The 21,881-nt window shown below is 38.1% G+C and overlaps 1 protein-coding gene and 1 long non-coding RNA gene across 5 annotated transcripts in view; one reads left to right on the forward strand and one right to left on the reverse strand.

Moving 5' to 3' along the window:
• The window catches only part of LOC309692845 (BMP/retinoic acid-inducible neural-specific protein 3-like), a 75,368-nt gene extending 53,898 nt beyond the window's left edge, over positions 1-21,470 (forward strand). For all 3 annotated transcript variants that reach the window (XM_082511675.1, XM_082511674.1, XM_082511676.1), the window contains exons 5-9: positions 2,254-2,359; positions 2,536-2,772; positions 7,239-7,461; positions 18,275-18,617; positions 20,192-21,470. In XM_082511675.1, coding sequence (XP_082367801.1) covers positions 2,254-2,359; positions 2,536-2,772; positions 7,239-7,461; positions 18,275-18,617; positions 20,192-20,962 — 1,680 coding nt within the window. In that variant the 3' untranslated portion in view covers positions 20,963-21,470. The remainder of the gene's footprint in view (positions 1-2,253; positions 2,360-2,535; positions 2,773-7,238; positions 7,462-18,274; positions 18,618-20,191) is intronic.
• Positions 8,036-12,222, reverse strand: LOC309692861. Of its 2 annotated transcripts, XR_014272492.1 has the most exons (5): positions 12,171-12,222; positions 11,407-11,472; positions 10,901-11,056; positions 10,356-10,448; positions 8,036-10,052 (listed from the first exon to the last, which is right to left on the reverse strand). It is a non-coding gene; the product is annotated as an uncharacterized lncRNA (long non-coding RNA). The 2 variants fall into 2 exon arrangements; XR_014272493.1 differs by lacking the exons at positions 8,036-10,052; positions 12,171-12,222 and adding an exon at positions 12,015-12,164 and having other exon boundaries at positions 10,063-10,448.
• Positions 21,471-21,881: the final 411 nt, after the last annotated feature.

A 21,881-nucleotide genomic window follows, 5' to 3' on the forward strand; every position in this document is an offset into this window, starting at 1 on the left:
TTATAATTATTGCCAATAATTATGTGGTAACTGTCATTTTACATCTTAATCAAAAATAATAATTTGCTTTATTATTTTTCTGCTTTTTTTTTTTAAATAAAACTGACATTTGAAAAATGATGAATAACACCAATAATTATATTTTATGAAAAAGTATGCTTGCGTTTACTAATGGATTAACAATGACAGAAACATACGAAATGATTTTGATTATTACTAATGCCGTTCATTTAGGACAGCTTTGGCACAAACCTTGATCTAAGAAATGTGTTAAGCACTGTGTGTGAGGCGGTCCGTCACCGGTCCACGCTGAGAACACTGAAAATTGGCCAATTCAGTTTCCCGGCTGGTCGATCTCCACCATAAATAGCCCTTAAGTGAGCTAAAAACTGGGAAGTCACAGAGATCGGTTCGATGAAATGACAACACTACAGATTAGATCATGCACGGTTAGTGTTTGTGGCCCATGTCACGGAAAATACATAAAACAAATATCAGGATTTGAAAAGGATACCGCAAAAGCAGCATTTTTTAATGCATCCTGCACAGCCGTGTGCAGCTATGTGGCAGAATGTAAGTAGCTACTAGAGGAATCTGAATGCACATGTATTGTTTCCGTTATATTGTTCTGTTTTTCTGGCACACGCCCAAACTCCCACACTCCCTCACTCCTCCACAGACACCTTGCATAAAAGATAAAAAACAAAAATGGAAGGCCTGTTCCTTTTTTACGTTTGCAGAGACGGTGTCTGCAGCATGCTCACACAACACACACACGCTTATCATTACCTCTCGCGTCTCATGTATCTATTGTAATTGACTTTAGTGGAAGCATTCGTGTACCTGTGGGGTGTCAATTTTCCTCATCTTTAAAAGCGTGTGCCAGCCTGGTCAGCCAGACCACTGCACTAAGGTTATAATTTTAGTTCCTCGCTCCCCCAAAGACGTTTTTGTCAATCACTCCTAAGCTCACACTTCTTGCTGGACGCTTTAAGGCTAAATGAACAGTTTTCTGGGAGGGTTTTGCAGAATGTTTGTGAATACTGCCACTGGACTATAATTTGAGATGGTAAAGAAAATGGCCAGACAAAGACACACATTTTCCACTTTCATCTTCCACATTTGCTTCCATCCCTCATGTAGTCTTGCGCTGAGGTACAGGTGGCCAATAATGTCCTATTAAGTATTTTTAATATACCAGAATGTATCTACAGTGAATAGCAGCTGCTAAGCAAAGCGGAAATTGAATGCTCTGCTCATCACTCAGTGTTTTGCCATATGGCATATCATATGGCATATCAAATAATTCCTTATATGGATTCAATATTCATGGGGTCTGAAAGCCAGCATTGTATCTCATTTCCTCACAGTCATATCGGCATTAAAATCCCTCATAAGGGAAACAAGGGATTTATAATGTGATATAAATATTATAGTCAGAGAATTGCACTCAAATTATCTTCCATTTTCCTTTTCCCATTCACAGAGGATATTTATTCTTCCTTCCGAATCTTTCTTCTGGATTAGGCTTTTGATTAAAGAGCCCTGTACTGAGTTTTCACTTCTCTCCAGCACCGGCCTGATATTAGTTCCCAAGCCCTTCAGCCCTCTGTGATGGCGCTACCGATCGTCTGACCCTTATTGTCTTGCCTCATCCATCTGTCACTTTACACCAACTGTCCTCTGACAAGCCTGACCAGGACAAATCACTGAACAAAATATGGTGTCCCGCAACCACAAAGAGAGAAAAATGAGAAAGTGTTAGGTGCTCCTCACTATGTCATGGAAAGAAAAAAGGAGAGAGCTGAAATAGGATCTTGTCTTGCAAATGAAGTGAAAACAGAGTCTCTGTTGGAGAGGCTTTGTGACAAAGGTCAATCGAAACATCTTCAATCAGTGGCTGGGGTTGGGGAAAAAAAGGAAAAGTCGACTTCTTGCATAGAAATAAGTGCAACAAAGCACTCTTACAGCAATTTAGAGGAATCAAAATGAGCTTAACATCGTTTCCATTCCTTTCACATTCACTAGTGCAATCGATTATGGAGGAACTACTTTATTTAATCAGAGGCGAGACAGCCATTTATGTTGCATAAGGTACATTTTCTGTGACCTACTATGCCCCATTTGTGCCTGAAATGTAGAAGTACCTTTAAGCATATTTTTCTATAAAGAAATCTAACTTAATCATGCACTTGTCCTAAAATGGATGCAGTTGGGAATTTATAAATGAGCCTTTTATTTGTTGTTGCCCAGGTGACAGAGACCCGCACAGGTCCTCTTGGATGCAGTAACTATGACAACCTTGATTCTGTGAGCTCGGTGCTGGTTCAGAGCCCTGAAAATAAAGTCCAGCTGCAAGGTTTGTTGAATTTCTACCACTTTTATTGTGACTGTCATGACATTATATATTTTATCTGAAAAGACAGAAGTATGGGGATTTCTAGATTGCATTAAGTGTGTTACACACTCTGGCAGCAGACTGACTCTCCAAGGTCTCAGTTTGATGACAAAACTAAACCCAGCTTTGTTTTACAGGCTTGCAAGTGATCCTTCCAGACTACTTGAGAGAGAGTTTTGTACAGGCGGCTCTCAGCTACATAGCCTGCAATGGAGAGGGTGAGTTTGTCTGCAAGGACAGTGACTGCTGGTGCAGCTGTGACCCCAAGTTCCCAGAGTGCAACTGCCCCTACATGGACATTCAAGCCATGGAGGAGAGCCTGGAAAGAGTCACCGAGACATGGGGCATGCTGTATAAGGAATTTGAAGAATCAGGTGAGGAGGGCCTCTTGATAAAAATGCATTATTGGAGCCTTTCACGTCGCAATCCTCATTTAAATTCAGGAAAATCAGACAGTTTGAATATAAATCATTTATACGAGTGAAAGTAGGGATGATTTCAGCTGTTTTATCTGCACCATTAAATCTGAGTGAGAATTCTCTATGTATGTCCCTCCCTATTCTATGATTTATAGGTAAACTATTATAGTTGACTGAGCACTGGGGATCCTGGCATCCTGTCTGGATATAGCAAATTAACAACGCAACATGACCAGATTAGAAAAAAAAAAAAATCAACAGCTTTCGGCTCAGGTAGTTTACAATATGTCTGGAGCAGATTAAGCAGCTATAAAACCCATTTATTCTCCGTCCAGCTTTTCATATCACCAGTGAAACAGAGTTTGAATGGAACCTCTAAGCATAATGTTTGGTTATTATTGCTGTGCTCGGTCACCAAGCCTTGGTGATTATTACTCAGATGAAATCAAAATTGATGGGTTTTTTTTTTCTTCCAGTCTTGAGATTTGCCTGAAATATCCCTAAGTGCAATTACTTTCAAACTTTATGTTCTAGTAGCTGGCTGTGAAGCTAGGGCAGGAGCGTGCCCAGAATATAGACACCCACAGGTGTCATAAATGTGTCCTTTAGCAGGGGAAAGTGCCGATTTTTAGCTCGCTGCTTTATCAGCAGAAGCAGAAGTCATAAAGGCTGGCTGTGGCACAGGTGGAAGAGCGGGTTGTCCAATAATTGCAGGTTTGGCAGATTGATCCCCAGCCTCTTCATTTGCTGAAGTGTCCTTCAAAAAGACTGAATGCCAAGAGGAGCACGTTGCATGGCAGCTGAGTATATGAAGCGTAACTGACAGGCATTGTAACGAGCTTTAGAACATGCCTAAATAACTATATAAGTGCAGAACATTTACCATCTAAATCCAACCAAGAATAAAGACTCCTAATTCTGAAACAACAGGTGATAAAAGGATACATTATATATCTATTCTTCTATAACTGCTGGCCTCAGATGATCTTAATTCACATAGTATATGTGCAATTTTGCTGATAACGAGACATTTCTTAACACCAATAAGGCTGTTTACATCATAATTGTTTAATTACAATGCTTTCAGCATCAAATAAAAACTGTTTTTGTCGCAATGCTTTTTCAGATTTTGCTTTCTCAAATTTGAGCCATGATCCACAGAGAGAGAAATATATCTTTCTGCTCCAAAGTGCACCCAATTTTTTTTTGGGCTTTACTGAAAATGATGAAAGGGTGAGAAGTGACTCTGCATAGCACCAGCTGCCAGATGCCGTCCCTATTCAGGTACTCCAAAGTCTACATTTGTAGTCAAAACAGACAAGGCCGCCAAAATGTGTCGACATTAAAAGGCTCCTTGTTTGTTTGCCTCAAACTGCGGAACCAATAGATAAATATCCTACACGAACTAGCCGCTGCAGGAAGTCAATTATGGCAGGAAGCCATAAAGGTTTTCCTTGTTAGCATCCTACACATTATGGACAGAAAACTCACAGTAAGGTCATGCAGAATTTTTTTCATCCAAGCTGTTAATCTGTGTGAAAGTAAAATCCCACAGCTGATACCATACAGTTTTTAGACTTCTCCCACTTAATGGCAACATATCCTTATATTACAGTTTAGGTAAGGCTAACATACAGCCCTGTTTAATACATAGAACCTATATCCATTTAATATAGTCATGATTCTCTAGTAGAAGTCAGTGAATATACTTAGAAGTACTTCCAAAAGTAGCTGTTAGCAAACACGGTTTGCAGCATCTACAAATGCAAGTTTAAAAAAAACAAACAGACAAAACTAGCATAGAAGATAAATATACACACATTCCAGAAATTCTGCTAGCAAGATCTCACTCACAGAGTCTGAAGAAAATTACTGCAGTCTGATCAATACAAGTATGAAATTACTTTTGGAAATCATGGATGTAATTGTGGATGTGTATTCATTACACAAAAGAGGACAGAGGAAACTAACTTTAAGCATATGCTTTAAATTTCAGTATCCATGATGGCATAGGGATGCATTATAAATGGTAACTGGAACGGTACTAGTTTTTTTCTCTTTTAAACATGTTTTGGCCAACAAATTATATATCTCTAAAATAAACAAAACAAAACAAAAAAACAATAAAATGTCAAAGGTAAAGACAATATGCACCATCTCATTTTTTTCCCCATTTTTCACAGTTGTAATAGATGCACGACAGACCGGACCACGTTTCCATGCTCTTCAGCATACTTTTATTCACCAGTTGCTGTTGTCACACACACACACACACACATACACACACACACACACACGCACACACACACACACACACACAGACAGAGCAGCAGGTTTTCAGCTCTCAGCTGAACTCTTCCACAACAACAACAACAACAGTACAGGATCTAGTTCAGCCTTTAAGCCGACGAGGCATGAGTGCGGATGCCACTCAGGTGCGTCCGCCTCCCCTGCAGCGGCACCGCAGACCACACCCCGCCACAACAGTCTTGACACAATTTTTTGAAAAGAAGAGTGTAAATGAAAAGTTACTTTCAAATACATAATGATTTGATCTACTACTGACCATCTTAGTACAATAAAATATAAATCAGATATCTAGCAGTGTAGCAATGAACTTAGTAAAATGTGTTTTAATGGGTGGCTGTAGCTCAGGTGGCAGAGCAGGTCAGCCACTAATCAGAAGGTCGGTGGTTCGATCCCAGGTCGATGGTTTGATCCCATGCCATATATCCTTGGGCAAGATACTAACCCCATGTTTGCCTACTGGTGGTGGTCAGAGGGCCCGTTGGCGCCAGTGTCCGGCAGCCTCGCCTCTGTCAGTGCGCCCCAGGGCAGCTGTGGCTACAATGTAGCTTGCCATCACCAGTGTGTGTGAATGACTGAATGTAGTGTGAAGCACTTTGGGGTCCTTAGGGACTAGAAAAGCACTATACAAATACAGGCCATTTAATGTGACTGGTTTTGTCTTTCGCTTTATCTCTTGATTTGTTTTTGTACGACACTTTGGGCAAACTTAAAAATTAAATGCACTAAAAATTGAATTCAATTCATTTTTAGTTATCTAGCCCTAATTCACAACAACAGTCATCTCAAGGCACTTTATATATTGTAAAAAAAACAAAAAAAAAAACAGCATACAATATTAGTGAGAAAACCCCAACAATCAGACAAACCCCTGTGAACAAGCACTTGAGCAGCACAGTGGGAAGGAAAAACTCCCTTTTAACAGGAAGAAACCTCCTGCAGAACCAGGCTCAGGGAGGGGTGGCCATCTGCTGCATTCGGGTGGGGGGTGAGGACACAGAGAACAAGTGAGGGAGACAGGAGAAAATACAAACGATGGTAGAGCGAAGACACAGTTTAATGACATGCATTAATTGTCAAGGAACCAAACCAGATCTGGACTCGTGAGACCATGACAGTAATGGTGTATAATCACATGGGGATGGAAGAGACGGGAGTGTAGCACAAGCAAGCCTGCAGTCTGAGAGCAAGATGCTCTGTTGGGATGATAATAATGCTCAATGTCTTAAAGATATGATGCGGCCTGATGTTTTCTGAAATAAAATTAAATATTAATTTGCATGTATAAGGTTTAATTTTATTATATTTTCCACATTCTCCTTTTATTTCAGTGTATTGCTTGTAATGTGCAATTTATTTATGTTTTGATTTTGGGAGAAAAGTCTCATGAAGTCTCACGAATACGATACTCTTGGAGTTACAGGGTCACCAAAGGTATTGCAGGATTGTTTCAAAGATCTTTTTAATACATTTTGACTAAAATAACTTAAATACATGGATGGTTTTACTTTTCCCAACAGTGGTGCCTCCTAAATAAATAATTGCACTACATAGGGTACAGTTAACACCTTTATTATGGACTGCTGTGAACACTGGCTAGGTCTTTGATTTTCTGATTTGGCCCATTTCTTTTGTCTGTACACTTGACTAAAATCTTCAATATATACTGAAATAACTTGGTCATGTTTCATGTTGAAGTAGCAGCTTTTGTTGTTCTTTTCATTTTGCTGTCTTTGTCCTTAATAGTTGAGCTGCATGGCTTAAAAAAAAAGGGAGGGGCCTGTCAACCACTAGTGTGGGTCTGTTATCATAACCAAAATATTGTGATCATGTGCTGTCCAACAGTCAATGATTGGTTGTGGATGAAATGAGGATTGAGAGATTTAAATTTTGTGTGTTAAGATAAGCCAGCTTCATAGCGGGCTGACTGCATAATTCAGTCATGACAGTTTTGCTCATTGACCTGAACAAAACTGGTTATTATTTCAGTTATATTTTCATATCCCAGTCCTATTGCCAAGATAAATTCTTAATATTTCTACTTACTTAGTAAGACTGCAATAGTGGTGATGAGTTGTGCCTTTTACCTCTTTCTCCTATGTCTGTTGTTGCAGATGAATTCAAGGCCTTCTATGCAAGGCTGCCCCAAAACTATTTCCTGAACATGTCAACCATACAGCACATGTGGTCCCTGGATAGCCTGTTCCAGTGGCGATATGAGCAGCTGGAGAACAGCATGCGGGTCCTCTCCAGACGTGCTGAGAGAGTCATCTTCAAACTCTTCAGTCTCAGTAAAAGATGTCACAGACAGCCCCAAGTACGCATACCAAGAGAACGGTGAGCACAACCACAGTAACATGCATTCTCATGCTCACCATTATTATGTTCACATTAAATCTCAATAATTCTGCACAGCTTCAAAATGTTCTCATAACACAACTCTATATACTGTGGCCTTTTACATTAAAGCGGTGTCTTTTGGTGCAGTGTTCTTGTTTGAGGTTTTCCTCATAGAGGTTGCACATCACAAGTTTACCCTATACACTCAAAAAAATGAAACGTTGACTTTAATTAAAATTATTTTGTCAACAGGTTCCACGAAATTGAATTATGTTAGTTTAAAGCAAAAATCTTTAGTTCATCTAATTTAAAAAAACTACTTAAGATTAACAAGACATATTTAAGACTAACTAAATCAAGTTATGTTGTATGAACATAGATGATATATTTTCAGGTTAGATAGTTTAGATTAGTTACTTCAACACATTTCTTATTTGTGGCAGTAAAATGTTAAATTTAAGTTAGATTAATTCAAATATTATATTTTCAGCCACCTTGTGCTTTATTAATTAGTTTTACATAAATCTATTTTGTCAACAGGTTCCACACAAATGAATTAAGTACATCCAACTTATTTTTTAAAATTTATTTTATTGCCAACACATTCAGTGAGCATTTGTGTAAACCCAGTCCAAAATAAAACACAACAGCTCATTAGGGTTAGTAATTAACAGTATGTAGACAGATGCAACATCAAGACTTTAAATTAAATGTCTGTATCTACCAGAAATAGAAGAAAAAAAAACGCATTGAAGATCACATAACACATTGATAAGATGACACTTGAGTTATGCACATGTGATGCTAGTAAGGTCTGTGAGTGTTTTTTTCTTTTAGTGTCTAAAATGGATAGCAAAGTTGCTATTTGCAATGATTGCTTAGGGTCAGTCCAGTAACACAATGCCAATGAAGTGCTTTCCTTTAACAATGCAAAGTGAAGTGTCCACCTCAACAGCCACAATTAAAAAAAAAAAAAAAAGTAACAACAACAACAACAACAACAACAATAATAATAATAATAATAATAATAAATAGTCCACTGATATTAGCAATCAAAGAAAATTACATCACCATCCCAAATAAAACTTTAACAAAACATGCCAACATTATGGTCTAACAATAAAACAGCTTGTCAGCGTTCAGTTTTTTTTGCAACAGCACAGCAGTAACCATTTAACACTCGCCACTGTCAACATTTATTTTACCAGTGTTTGGGCAAAAAACTTCAGATGGAAACATTTTAACATGGAAACAATTGTTCGTCTTTAAAAGTCCACAAAATATACATTCATCCTGCATTCCCAACTTGGATGATCTGATATCCTCGTGTTGGTGTTGTTCCCAGACCATCATGAAAATGTTGTTCCAGGTTCAACATTGCAAGTGACCAATCACATTGTTGTGACGTTATTCTATTCCAAGCCATTCGTGCATTTATGAAATTCCAATGTTGCAAGGACAATATCAATTCTGCTTACTGTTTATTAAAGGGTTACGGTTAGGGTTAGGGTCAGTTGATCGGCGGACAGAGGCGGTTTCACGCAGCTTAAGTACAGTTTTTTGTTTTACGCCGGTTTTTCCCGAAGTCGCAAAAGTATGACGTCACAACATTCTGATTGGTCACTTGCAATGTTGATCCTGGAACAACATTTAGTATGATGATCTGGGAACAACACCAACACGAGGATATCAGATCAACCTCCTAACTTACCCTTAATTTTAGTATGTATTGCAATTACCTTTACAATGCACACAATGTAACACAAACTGAATATGAACATATTTCCACCTCATAACAATATGCCTTGAACGCTAATATACACACCACCCATCAACATTTCTGGTGCAGTATCATCTCTCAATTAAATCCTTTAAATCTCAATACTTTTGATTGTCTCTTAGCTTTCAGTCTTGAGGTTAACTGAGATTCAGTGCATATATCCCACCCATTAAGAGTGCACATGCAGAGGCCAGGTCTTCCAGGTCATGCAGGACACACTAGATGGTTATACCCACTGTAGGGTAATTTCCAATAAACCAAGTTCAAAAAAGAAGAGTCTATGGCTGACGCGTGTTCCTGGTTTCCAAAAGAAATGCTTCCAGTTGCATTATGATTTGAAGACTGTTTATTTATTACAAACGGAAGATGTAACAATGAACTCCTTCCTAAAAAGCATGAAAGTTCCAAAAAATAGCAGTTATCCAGAACTAGCTGTGCACACGGTCAGAAAACCGTGAGACTCCTAACCTCTCTGTCCATGCTCCTCCCCTTCCCTCTCACACAGGGTTTCATGCTACTATTGCACTTACATAATTAAAGTGAGAGGTACCCCCTTTTAGGTTCCAATCCCAAAACAGTGACTTAAAATTACTTTATGTAAACACATATATTTTCACATTTATTAATCCTGAAAAGATGACTTATGTAATGAATCTATGAATTATAAAACAAACATGAACTCAATCGTAAATAAAAATATAAAGCAGACGTCTGGCGCTTACACCCACATCGGCTGGAGGAGTGCTGGCATCAGCTCTTTCGATGGTAAAGATAGCAAGGGTAATTTGTTCCAGCTCCCTCTGAACAGCTGAAGCTTAGACACAAAAACATAGAAAAATGGCATCCAGTTTTAAAAAAAGAAAGAAAAAGGGCCAAAGCTACCCTTTAATGACGTAAACACAATATTAGGAACATGCACCCCAGTGCGCCACTATTTTAGACTACAGATTCAACGATAAATATAAATAGTTTGGGTATACAAGAAGATTTCCCAAAACATTTAAACAGGTTCCATGCAAATTACAACAACAACAACATTACAACATGCAACAACATTAGTTATTCAAAATTTGGTTTAATACAGATAAAAAACTAAACTAAAATTACCAACCAATTATTCTTTGAAGAGGATGCTTGGGTCTTCATTCAGGTAAAAAGGTAGTGCCCTGAGGACACACTCCCTCCCCTTTTCAATGGTTTCCTTCTGTAGAGAGTGGCAGAGATACAGGAAGAGAAAACAGATATACTTTAGGATGACAGAAACTCACATTATACGCAAAATGAATGACATATCCACTGCACAGATAGACATGTACACAAGACCAACTAATCATCACATGGACATGAATAGTTAACCTGTTGGGCAGGGTTTCCACCACATTATATATGTCCATAATGGAGGTAAAGACAAACTAATACATCATCTTTTTTGCATTCAAAACATAACATAAAAACATTCACTTCTGGTTTAACCTAAATCAAGGGATCAGATTTTACATATGTTTAGGTAATTTAAATTTTCCAACGTTTTGAGTACCAAACTTTGTCTTGCTTAATATAAATGTAAGTGCACTGTGCAGCTACCATACACTAGCTGTTTAAATTTGAAAATGATCTTATTAGCCATAATATTTTGCTACCAACAGAATAACGCACCTGTGTGGCTGGGGCCAAAGTTTGTCTAATTTTCTTCCCTGCAACGCCTCCTTTTTTCTTGAAGACTTTTATGAGCTGGTCAGTGTATTGGTCAAGTTGTGTAAAAAGCCTTGGAACATGTGCAGCAGTAGTAATCCTCACATATTCTGCTTCCACCTGAAAATATGTCAACAAACACAACATACTGTACTGTAAATATACATACTATATGTACACATATACAAACTAAAACTAATGTAGTAAGACCTCATTAAAGCTATAATTTTAACACAAACATTTACACAAAATGCTAATGGAGCCATTACAGCTTTTATTGTTATTTATCAAGTTCCAAAAAATATTGATCACAGCTGATCTGAAAAGAATTTCATGCCTCAGGCCCTTGAACTGCAACCTTTACCATGGTTCAGATGTGGAGAAGAAATAACAGGGGCATGGGATGGGTCACAAAAGAAAACTTAACTTATAAAACAGTTTTGTTTTTAAAAGTATAACAGTTCACATACCACATACAAGCTCAGCAATACCACATACACCACATCAGTATAGGAGGGAGCAGGTAAAGGCAGGATCTGAGATTTATAAAGAAAAAAAATAATTAATTCCTTAATTTCAAGAAGCAAATTATTGTTTGAATTACAACTAAATAAAATACTACTCAGAAGAAAAGCAAGAGATTGACACTGCCATGTGCTAACTTTCTATAGAAGCAATTATCACCAGGTCTGTCGACCTCCATTGTCTGTCCACTCATATGTCTTGAATAATTTTATTAAAAAAATTAAGTGTGTACTTTCACAAACTGTAATTTATAACTACATTGATATGTATAACTCCGCTAGGAAACATGCTGTATTTACAGACCATTTTTACATAATACAGATTACTGATAGAGCAGAACAATGGTGTCACAGTGGCTTTCGCCCTTGACTTTTTGGATTTTAAATGTCACTTTATGCTATCCTTGCTATCCTATTCGATATTTCCGACTCTCGGATTACAGAAAAGGAATCCCAAGAAAGCAAATGGAAAAATAACCCCTTGAAAGAATAACCCCATGAACCCCTGTAGCTAATCCCTTAATAAAACAAAAAACAATAAAAATGTTTCTTACACAGTCCACAAAATAAGCATGTCCAGGACCCAGTAAAACTAATGTAAAACAAGCGCACGCAAACGATATAACATGTCTTGTAAGACAAACGCAAAATATAACCATGCTGGACATATAGATACTACACAACATAGTCAAAGAAAAAAGTGGTCTTACCTCTCAAAGAAACAGCAGCTTGGCGCCAAAACAGCCCTTTTCAGTTAAATTTGAAGTCTTGCCAGGCACAAGCCGTGAAACCTTCTTGTTCTGCGCGGTTTCATTACAACTGTTTTTGCATTACTGCCACCTTGTGGATATACAAGGTATATCGATCCTAATTGACTTAACTTAAATGTTATGCGATCAAGTAACACATTAGTATTATGTACGTTGAATAATAGACACAATTACGTAGACTTGATTAGAAAAACATATGTTAACTTAACAAAAACATATATTTTAAGTAAAATGAAAATAAATAATTAATATACACTGAACAATCCACCTCATTCATTTTTTTGAGTGTAGACTAATCCAGACACATTGATTAAAGTAAACAAGTTGCCATTGTAGTTCTGGCATTTAGCCTGCGTACCCTTGCAATTACTTTTTGAATAGGGGGAGATTATGGAATAGATTTTTCTGTGGAATCACTCTTGCACCTGCATTTGCTAAGAATTTTTGTACATCTTGTTGCAGTCATTGAAATGTTGTTAAAACAGATCAGGCATTTTTAAATAGCTTTAATTTTTTATCCAAGGTTTTTACAGCTGCATTTCAAAAGAAAGGAGTTCACATAGCATACATTACTGTAGCATTAAGCTCCTAACTCTGAATCCCCCTGCAATGTTTTTGAAACCAGAGTTTCTTGACTTGTTTCATGTCTGAATGTTGAAAATCTTCATAAAAAATGAATAAAAATCCCTAATTTGTCTAAATACAAAGACAGAATTATGAGGTATAAAGCCTTTTGTTAATTAAAACTTAATTAATGAATTGATTAATTAGCAAGTTAAGCTAATTAAGTGACAACATTACACTTACACATCAGTGTTAAATTTGGTTTTAGGCAAATTAAGTAACACATTCCAAGACTTATTAACGCATTTATTATACATAAATGCTTGTGTGGCAATATTTCGTTAAAAATATAACTATCACTACATTTGTTCCAGAATGTTTTCTGATGTGTGACTTCTGTGGTTCAGTTTAACCTACTTGAATTATTGAGTGATGTGCAAAAGGCACCTGCATTTTTTGAAACAATTACAGACACACACACATAGGTGGATAGCTATGACAACCTAGCATCCACCATCTATGTAGAGATGGGCAAGTAAATGTATATTCCTGTATCCACTATTTGCTTTCAGAGTTGTTTGAGAGTTGTCTTATTTTTGGAGGGAAGCACTTTTTTTTAATTACGTAATATTTTAATGTTTTAATTGTCCAGATTTAGTCACCTAGCTCAGAAGAATGCTATAATGTGTGTTGATTTGACTGTCACTAGCTAATATTTGCTGCGGAGATGCTGTTTTTTGTCTCCTTAATATGAGTTACTTTATAGTTGAAGACTTGGAAGGACAAGCACAGTACACACATAATATATATGTACTTTTGTAGCACAAATACCAAAGTCCCTTTATTCCCTTTAGTTTTTTGAAGCTATGAAGATTTCCCACTCACACAACCACATATTCATTCATTTAATAGCATGTTTTTCCAAGCAGTTTGTAAAAATCTAAAAGTTTGTTAAAAAATTAATCCTTTAATTTAAAAAAATAACGCATTGGCAAACCCTAACATCATGCACCTTAACCATTTGCTGCTGAGAGAGGAAGGTTTTTATTTCTATGGCTTGAGTGTGACAGTCACGGGGGACGAGGCACCAAGCGCAGGACACACAGAGGTAGGATAAGATCCAAAATCTAGTCTTCAGTTCAGACAGCTAGTGAAGGCAGGCAAAAGGTCTCTACAGAGAAAAGTAACAGCAAACACAATTTAATACAAAAGGAAAAAGTACACAGGAAAATATAGATCCACCCAGCGAACACCAGAAGGCTAGAGTACAAGTCATAATGAGGCAGTACCAAGCCACTCAACACTTTTCAAAAAATACAGAGGTGTGTGATTGGCTAATTGGAAACAGGTGTGAGAGATATCACAGGGGAGACCAATTAGGGCAGGGCATATAGTCACAGAGGAGGGAAAACTAACACAGGCTGGAAGTTAAACTGATAATGGTGTAAACAGACCAAAAATTACAAAAGGAAACAGGAAGTTACTCAACAGAAACCCAAAATGAGAATAAAAAGGTAATTTGTCAGTAAAACGTACAGATCTGCCCTTGTAAGTGTTTGAGCTTTTTCTTGGAGGAGACAAATCACACACTAGTCTTTTAAGATTGAAAGAAATCCACATTTGTAATGGGTACCTTTTACCTGCCAGAAGAGGCAATTGGAGAAGGTGACGAATCTAGCAATCACTGTCAGTCACACTACGCTCACCTCGATTCAACCGCCACGGTAATGCTGCAGAAATGGCGACATAAATCAACACATAAATCAACTTTCAGATTAATCTATTAGAGTTTGCTCTGTTTAATGTCCAGCCCATGTCTCTGTTGTTCTTTCTTTTCTGTTTCTCAGTGCACCCTCTTCTTAATCAATGTTATTCTCTTCACCACATTGCCAAAACACACATTAATCACTGATCTATGCAGCTGATATTCCCACAAGTTTGCCAGGAAGTGTCATCGCACTCGTCCAGGCACTGTTTATCTACGTTATTATTGGCACATCAACTGTGAAGCCTTCCCTTTCTTTTCTGTCTTCATAGAAATCTCCATACTTAGTAGAAAGAGACTTGGAAAGGGGTGTGCGTCAGCTGGCTTTGGAGAGAAAGGGAAGCTCTTGAAAACCACCCTTAGTCTCTCTTTAACATCCTGTTCGTAGGACTTGCGATAGAAGGGAGATGTGTGATTGATTTTGCTTCCTGCGGGCTAGTTTTCCACTGCGCTGACAATTATGAGCAAATAAGCCAGTGGAAGCAGCAGTCGGCTCAGCTTTTGTTCAGCAGCTAATGATGAGACAGCACAGTACTCTTTGTGCTGAAACTTTGGCCATTATGCATAATGCTCCACATTGCCATTCAAGTGATGCTTTTAGTACTTATGCTTTAATCAGGTTAGAAAATACCTTTCTTATGCATAGATCTCTCCCATATAAAGGTGCTGATTTTTCCTTTTCTATGTACACTTTTGAATGTTTCTCTGGTGGAGTCCTCTCCTCTTTGACTTCTTCCAGAGTGTAATTAAGATTTGACTTGAAAAGTGTTGAATAGCTTTTTAATGACCCTTTCAAGGCATTTGGTAGATTTGACAACTTTGTCTTTAAAATCATAGTGTTTAATGGACATTCATTTGTACAGATAAAAAAAATGGCCCAAGTGCAATTATTGCACTTCATGACTCTGGTGACTTCTTTATGTTCTTCATATTGATTGTTCTTGATGGCTTGGTCTGTTACTGGCTGACTAATAATATACAGTGCCTCTAGCAGAAGATAAATATGATGAAATGTTCTGAAAATAAGTAGCACAGTGCTCCTCTGAGGAGCCTGTACTGCAAATCCAACAATAGAACATTAGCAGTAGAAATAGTATTTCAAGCGCAGTGTTATTATTGTAAAATACCACAGTGATAATAATGATTTGATTCAGTCTTGGGGTACCTGCAGAACCCAGAGGTTTTTTTTGTTTTTTTTATAAATCCGTTTTATGCTACTATTACAATTCACCATTATTTTGTTCTTATGTTTGTTCCCTAAAGACTCAATATATAATTTCCTCCTGCTTTTGTTTTCAGTGCATTTTAAAAAATTTCACTGTACACAACCCAATGTACAGGGATGATCAGTGACATCAGCTAAATCCGCCAAATCCCATGTGTACATCTTGTGCAAATACATACACGGTTTACTGATTTCTTGCTTGCACAAAGTTCTGACCTCAGCTCCATCCAACACCTTTGAGATAAATTGGAACTGAGCCGGTCCTTATCGTCTAAAATCATTATTGAATCTCACTAATGCTCTTATGACTGAAAGGTAGCAAATCCCTGCACCCATGTTCCAAAACCTTCCTTCCTTCCCAGAAGACTAGAAATCTGATTAATGGCAATGGAATCAGAATAATAAGTTCAATTATCACATTTGTATATAATGTGCAAGTCACCATATGTTGCACAGTATTTTACTTGAAGCTTGACTATAATATTTTATGTACTTTATCTATAGAATTAAATGACTCACACAGCTCTGCATTTGCTTGATTGTATTATCAAAGCTCAGTGTTGCTGGCTCCTCGCAGCGCAAAACTCTGTGATTTACAGCAGCGGTTTGGAGAAAGAGTTGTGGGGAGCACAAAGCCTGTACATAATCACAACCGCAGTCTTCTATTGGTGACTGCTTTGCTGTGCTGAAGCTGTCAGAGGTGAAATGCCTTACCCACAGGTAGCGGTTGGTGGAAAGGAAGAGTCCTTTCGGTTCATTTCCCATGACCGCATTTTCCATTAGAGGGTTTTGATATTCAAATCAGTGATTTTCCGAGCTCCGGCTTGCTTGCCACTGTCAAGCACACAATAACAGCAGAGTACAGAGGAAAATACCCTAAATGTAATCCAGCAAACATTTTCAGATTAGCATAAAGTTTCCTTCAATGCATCCTCATCAAAGAAGCCTTTTTTCTACAAGTGAAGCCAGCGGTATAGAGTGAGCATTGCATTCATAAAGCAAAGAGGATAAAAGCCATAAAGTCCTACAGAAGGGAATCAAACTCAAGTGCTCATGGGGGAATTATATGTATGTCTGAGATTAAACTCCCCCTACAACTGCTGTGCACTTCCAATATTTATGTCACTAACTCATCAAAGACAGTTTCTCTTGCTCTCTATTCAGGTTCTCACGCTTTACCTTCCAGAACTGCTTGTACCCGCAGTCTCCGCATGCATAACCTACATCATAAAATATTAAAGTGTAGTAAAGCAAACTAATACGAGCGACTCAGGTACTTCTATAAGTATTTTGTTTAAGTGTTAACATGTCTACATATCTACACATTACCAAAGAAAATATAAAAATATCATTATTTTGTGTGCTTTATACTAGAAAACATAGAACAACAAATCTTTTCAGTATAAAGCACAAAAATATCAAACTATTGGGACATGGAGATTTTATAACTAGCCGAGATATTTATTTTGATTCAGTCAACACAGGTAAAGTTTCACAGTTTTGCTGGCTACTGACCAAATGGCATTATGTAAGAATGCTCAGAATGATAATCTCTCTCTGGAACAATGATGGGTTGTAAACTCACGGGCATGTGATTATTGCCTTATTGGTGAATTTTATGCTTTTAAGAGCTTTTATCTACATGCCAAAAAAGTTAAAAGAGTTAATGGTCGTTATACGCCTACTATAAGTGTTAACCTATTGTTAGATCCAGTAGTGTTTGGTCTAACAGTTCGGGATTCTGTACCCTTCAGTACAAAATACCAGTTCTTAGTGTTGTTTGCTCAGGAATGAATTCATTTTCATATTTGTCTTTTTATGTACCATATTTGTGTTACGAAAATTCTTTGTCATCCTCAGGCTGTCAAACAAGCTGGAACTTTCATATTGACCTTAAGAAACCCTTATGAATTGTTCTGTTTTAGTTTACCATCCCATTGGGGAAAATAATGAAAAGGACTGACAAAGAACCGACAGTCCTTTGGTGACACTGGGACGACTGTGTTGTACTCATTTTAGTCAAACAGTAGTTGGTTCCACTTGATCTAGGTTAGAACAAAGTTAAATCAAAATATTCCACAACTTTCAGCCATCTCTTGTGAACCTTTCTTTTGGCTGATGGAGTTTGATCATTTGTCACTATCGCATAACCTAATTAATGAAAAAAAAAGTCTTTGGACGTTTTGCTTTTCTAAGTAGTAAATACAAAGTCAGTGACAACAAAGTGTCAAAACCTCTTGAAATAAAGATTTCGTAAAAAAATAAACTTTTTGCACAAGTCTTTTGACCTGTAAATGACCTAAATGATCACTAAAATGATGTCAGGTCTTTCTTTCTTTTATTTTTTAACAAGCAAGCTGTCTGCAGACCCAGACAAGTGTCCTGGGCTTAACAAAACACTTCCCTATTAAAATGGCTCATCCTTAAAGCTAGTTCAATAACCAGTCCCTCTTTGCCTTTATCTCTTTGTCTTCTTTTTTTCCCCACCAGGCCTCAGTCCTACTGGCTGAGTCATTTCCAGTCACTCCTATATTGCTCAGAGAACAACCAGCTTGGTGCATTCTCAGAGGAGCTCCACAGCTGCAGCTGCCGATATGAACACAGCTCCTGTCAGCTGCCTCCACCCTGCTCTGTTGGAGAAGGCTTGGCCTGTGCGGCCTGTGCATCAGACAACCAAACCCGCTGTGGGAGCTGCAACCCAGGCTTTGCCCTGACACAAGGGACCTGCAGGCCTATGGTGGCAGACTCTACAGAGAACTATCTGGGGTTCGAGACAGACCTTCAGGATTTGGAGCTGGGCTACCTACTGCAGAGAGCTGACCGCAGGCTTGAGGTAGTTTTCTTTTGGCCTTTGTGTAATCATGTCAGGCTCAGTGAGAGCTGAGCTGTCTTTTCCCAGCAGTAGTCTTGGAAAGACACATGTAAAAAATCTCACCCTCTTGGTGACTGAAACCCTTTAGTTTCACCACTTTTTCTTTTATACCATTTATTGTCCTACCACACAGAAAGTTTGTGGTTTCTTTTTATTTTACTTACTTTTGCTAGAAATGGGAATGAAAAAGTGACCTGGAGGAGTCACTCTAGAACAGGGTCTCAAACTTAAATGAGCTGTGGGCCACTGCTGGCACTGTCATCTCATGTGAGGGCCGCTTTAGCGTTCAAGTAGTACAAAAATCAAACAAGAAAACACCCACAAATATTTCTGAAAATGTAATGTTTTGTTTGTTTTTTAAAACAAGATATTGTATAACAAGTCAAAACTGCAAACATGAACACATTTTTTTCTTCTCACTCTTAACTAACTGAAGCCTTTCATTGAACTACCACATAAACAAATTGGTGCTCTCTTTCTGGCCAGACATGTGGCAGCACTCCTGCTATAATTTTGTTCATATTTAACAAAATATAAATGCAGACATAAGTGTACACATTAGTTTTTGGCTGCTAGTGAAAATTGTTTTCTTTACAAATAACTCTCTGACTGAACTAACACAGCCAATCCCTCAACATGTTTGTACTCTCTGCTTCCTACTCTTGCCATCCTATTAATGTTATATTAAACTTAATTTAACATTGCACTCAACAACAAACACATCCTCCATCCCCGAGAAAAAAAAAGTAACTTCAAGGGCCAAATTGCATTATATTCCCTCATGTCAATATAGGAAGTGGCGTGGGCTGCAGATGGCCCCCGGACCACAAGTTTGAGACCCCTGCTCTAGAAACTACAGTATGATGCCCTTCACGGCCTTCCTTTGTGATGTTGATGTTGTCAAAAAGGATTGCAGACTGACTCTATCCAAAGGCCACGGTATAGTTTTAACCCATCCTTTATGCCCTAATCGGGTTCATTCAGCTCTATTAAATGACAGTGGACAGTGGATTAAATGACAGATTTTGGCATGTGGATGCGTAAAAAACAAACAAACAACATTTTCCAAGATGGTTTCCATAGTGCCAAAAAAAGTCCATGAAGGATCTTACATTTTGGTCTTAAGATACAGTGAAAACAGAGGACAATTTTCCATCTGAGCATGTCACAATTTCTAATATCTTAATATCATGTGTAAACCATAAATACATTGTGCCTTCTTCAATTCAAACCAGGCTCTTTTGCCTTGTAATATGCCTTTTATAAAGTTGCCTAAAAAGGCAGCTCATAGTTTTTAGAATACTCCACACCTTATTTGGCTATCACTTTAAAAGTAATGCACATAAAGTCATGTTGTTCTCCAATAAATATAGAATTTCTCCAGTAGACATGGAGGTGAAGTGAAAGCCTCGCCTCCACAGATTACCAGAACGTATGAGTAACATTAGTACCATCAAAAATCTGTTTTAATCGAATTTTTATTTTTAGCACTGCATCTTATTTTACTGAAAGTATGTATTTACTTTGTCTGACAGGTCCATGCAATCTTCATCAGCAATGACATGCGACTCAACAGCTGGTTTGATCCATCATGGAGGAAGAGGATGCTGCTGACGCTTAAGAGCAACAAGTATAAGACCAACATGGTCCACATGCTGCTGGGAATATCCCTTCAGATCTGCCTTACAAAGAATAGCACCCTGGAGCCTGCCCTTACACTCTATATCAATCCTTTTGGCGGGAGCCACTCAGAGAGCTGGTACATCACTGTCAACGAGAATAATTTTCCAGACTGGCAGGCCACCAAACTGGACCTGCCCTTTGACTGCTACAACTGGACTCTGACATTGGGCAACAAGTGGAAGACATTCTTTGAAACCATCCACATCTACCTTCGTAGCAGGATAAAGACTCAGGATGGACTGAATGACAGCATTTATTATGAGCCTTTAGAAATGGCAGATCCTGCTCGGAACCTGGGCTACATGAAGATAAACAGTATCCAGGTCTTTGGCTACAGCATGCATTTTGACCCGGAGGCAATCCGTGACTTGATTCTGCAACTGGACTACCCATACACTCAAGGGTCCCAGGACACAGCTATGCTCCAGCTCTTGGAAATACGAGACCGGGTCAACCGGCTGTCCCCTCCCGGTCAACAGAGATTGGACCTGTTTGCCTGCCTTCTCCGGCACAGACTCAAACTGACTGCCAGCGAGGTGGTTCGCATCCATGCTTCCTTACAGGCCTTCAGCTCACGTCTGCCCAATTCAGTGGATTACGAGACCACCAAGCTGTGCAGTTAACAGCTGCTTGAAAGGAAATACAGTCTGTAAATGGCTAGAAGGAGAACTCATGGACATAGGATTTGTGCCCATTGTGATACAGATGCTTATATTTGTGCTCATTGTCTATGGATTACCAGACTCTACAATTAATCAGGAGTTGATTGGCTGTGGACAGCTGAAGAATGTACTGTACTGGTTGTTCTGGGTTTTTTTTGTGGCAACTACCTTCAGTGCTATAGTATAATGAATGGGAAGGATCAGTAAGGAAATACACAACTCTCCAGAACAAAAACTCTTTACAAAAGATGTCTACAGTAGAAATTCAGATATCGCTTCATAAAGTTGAACCATCCTGTTTCGAAATGACTCTGCTCATTTATACTGTAAGTACCAATGACAAATGATTTATGTTAAAAATGGTACAGTCTGTTTGTTTGTAATTTTTATATGTTCCTTTGCTTTAGTGACAGTGCACTTTCCATGGAAACCAGAATACAGTGGTGTCAGTCAAGATTTTGTAGATAAATTGATATTAAAACATCACGTTATAACACATTCCAGCTGTCAGAAGAATTCTTGGGTCCCTTTCGTATTAAGGAATTGCATCACAGACTTTTTGTAAGCATGGTTCAAATTTTCGGGGGGTGATCAGGATGACAGTCAAGAGTACAGAGTACCATGTATTTAGGGATTTGTACAACCAGTTTGACCAGACAGTTGTTAGTCTGCACCAAGAACCTTAGTCAGTTAAATTAATCATTACTTTTTTCATAATGCACAACACCAGTTAAATGTTGATTTCTATGATATTACAGACAACAGTCGCCATCCATTTAGGCAAATTGTAAGTAAGCAGGTTAAAAAGTACAGCTAATGACAGGTGCACTAACCAGCGCAACTCTGCAGTACTTGGATTACAAAATTAAGTGTTGTTTAG

This window comes from Aulonocara stuartgranti, assembly GCF_965226115.1.
Source record: "Aulonocara stuartgranti genome assembly, chromosome: 17".
Taxonomy (NCBI): domain Eukaryota; kingdom Metazoa; phylum Chordata; class Actinopteri; order Cichliformes; family Cichlidae; genus Aulonocara; species Aulonocara stuartgranti.